A 1424-nucleotide genomic window follows, 5' to 3' on the forward strand; every position below is an offset into this window, starting at 1 on the left:
CTCCAGGGCCCTGCTCTGCCCTTCTGTGACTGGCTTCCTCCTAGCCTTTGTGGTGGTTTCTCTCTCTCCCCCTCCCCCATTCTATCTGCCCTATGCCCCACCCCCCCACCCCTCTTCTCTTCTCCTCATCCCTCCAGCTCAGCTCTCTCCCTCCCTCTCTCTCTGCCCCCAAGCAACCACAACCTCAAAGAGCAGGAAATCACAGGCCAGCTTTCCAAAGTCAACCTGGACACCCCCCACCCGGGCTTCAACATGAGCCTCCTGAAGTTCAAGTCCCCGGCACCCAAGGCCACCTACAGCAACGACCTCATGCTGCTGTGCCTCTCCAGCCCGATGCGGATCACAGCGGCCGTGCAGACCATTGCCCTGCCCTCCGAGGACCCTGAAGTGGGGAGCACCTGCCTCCCTCGGGCTGGGGTGGCACCGATCCAGAAGCCAGTGAGCGTGAGACCAAGGGTGCTGAGTGGAGGCTGAACTCCTGGGCCTGAGGGAGGAGGTGTGGGAGCTGTCCTAAGGGACGGTTGTGGAACTGAAGGGGTGACATGAAGAGGCAGACCAAAGTTTTGGGGTGCTCCCCTCCTCCATAGCACTAGGAACCAGGTCCGAGTGAGAAAGAGAGAGAATGTATTCTTACACCAACTTATGTAGTCTCAGGGCCTGCAAACCCTTAATTAGAGGCAACCACATACATAGCAAAGTAGGCAGCATCTTAATCCTAAAGTTCCCTGAATTCACCTAACGCCAGTGCTGGGGGCAGGTAAGGGGAGTAACTGTCCCCTGAGCAGGGAGAGCAATAGCCACATGTCTGCTCCTACAGATAACGCTGCCCGCCAGATAAGAGGCCACTTTAAGGTAGAACTATGATCGGAGGATATTGTGGGGATTCATCTTAATTATGAGAATGCAACTGGGGCTCCTCTCTAACTCACAAATGTGAAGGCTGAGGAGGGGGCTGAGACGCCCAGGTGCAGGTTTTGGGTCAACCACCGATGGAGTAGATGTTCAGAACTTTTGGCCCGGAGGGGTGCCAGATGAGGAACAAGCCGGGTCCGCACAGCCCTGCCTCTCCCTGGCTTGTAGAAAAGTACCCCGATGAACTGCGCTGTGTGGACCTCAGGGTCTTTGCCAATGACGTGTGCGCCATGGCCTACCCCCAGAAGATCACCGCTACCATGCTGTGTGCTGGGCAGCTGGATGGCACCAGGGACACCTGTGCGGTAAGTCGGCCGACAGGGGGATGGGGGGAGACCCAGGGGCCAGGTTGGGATCCCCAACTTGGCAGGCTCCGGTCTCCTGTCTTCACTGCTGCCCAGACGTCGCCCTCACCCCCACCTCAGGGTCTCAACTCTCTCCAGGCACCCCCAAAGTCTCACCCCTCCACACCCTAACCCGTCCTTTCCTCCCAGCACTCCGTGGGGCCGACC

The 1424-nt window shown here is 58.4% G+C and overlaps 1 protein-coding gene across 1 annotated transcript; it reads left to right on the forward strand.

Annotated features, from left to right (window-relative positions):
* Window positions 1-195: 195 nt before the first annotated feature.
* On the forward strand, window positions 196-1388 carry LOC101639339 (kallikrein 1-related peptidase-like b4). The gene is given in 4 exon segments (XM_045292614.1): window positions 196-400; window positions 403-482; window positions 1032-1217; window positions 1314-1388. Coding segments are annotated over 4 exon segments (489 nt in total). The 5' UTR covers window positions 196-252.
* Window positions 1389-1424: the final 36 nt, after the last annotated feature.

The sequence above is a fragment of the Echinops telfairi genome, unplaced genomic scaffold (assembly GCF_000313985.2).
Source record: "Echinops telfairi isolate 266 unplaced genomic scaffold, ASM31398v2 ScPeMD7_655;HRSCAF=1070, whole genome shotgun sequence".
In the NCBI taxonomy this organism is placed as follows: Eukaryota; Metazoa; Chordata; class Mammalia; order Afrosoricida; family Tenrecidae; genus Echinops; species Echinops telfairi.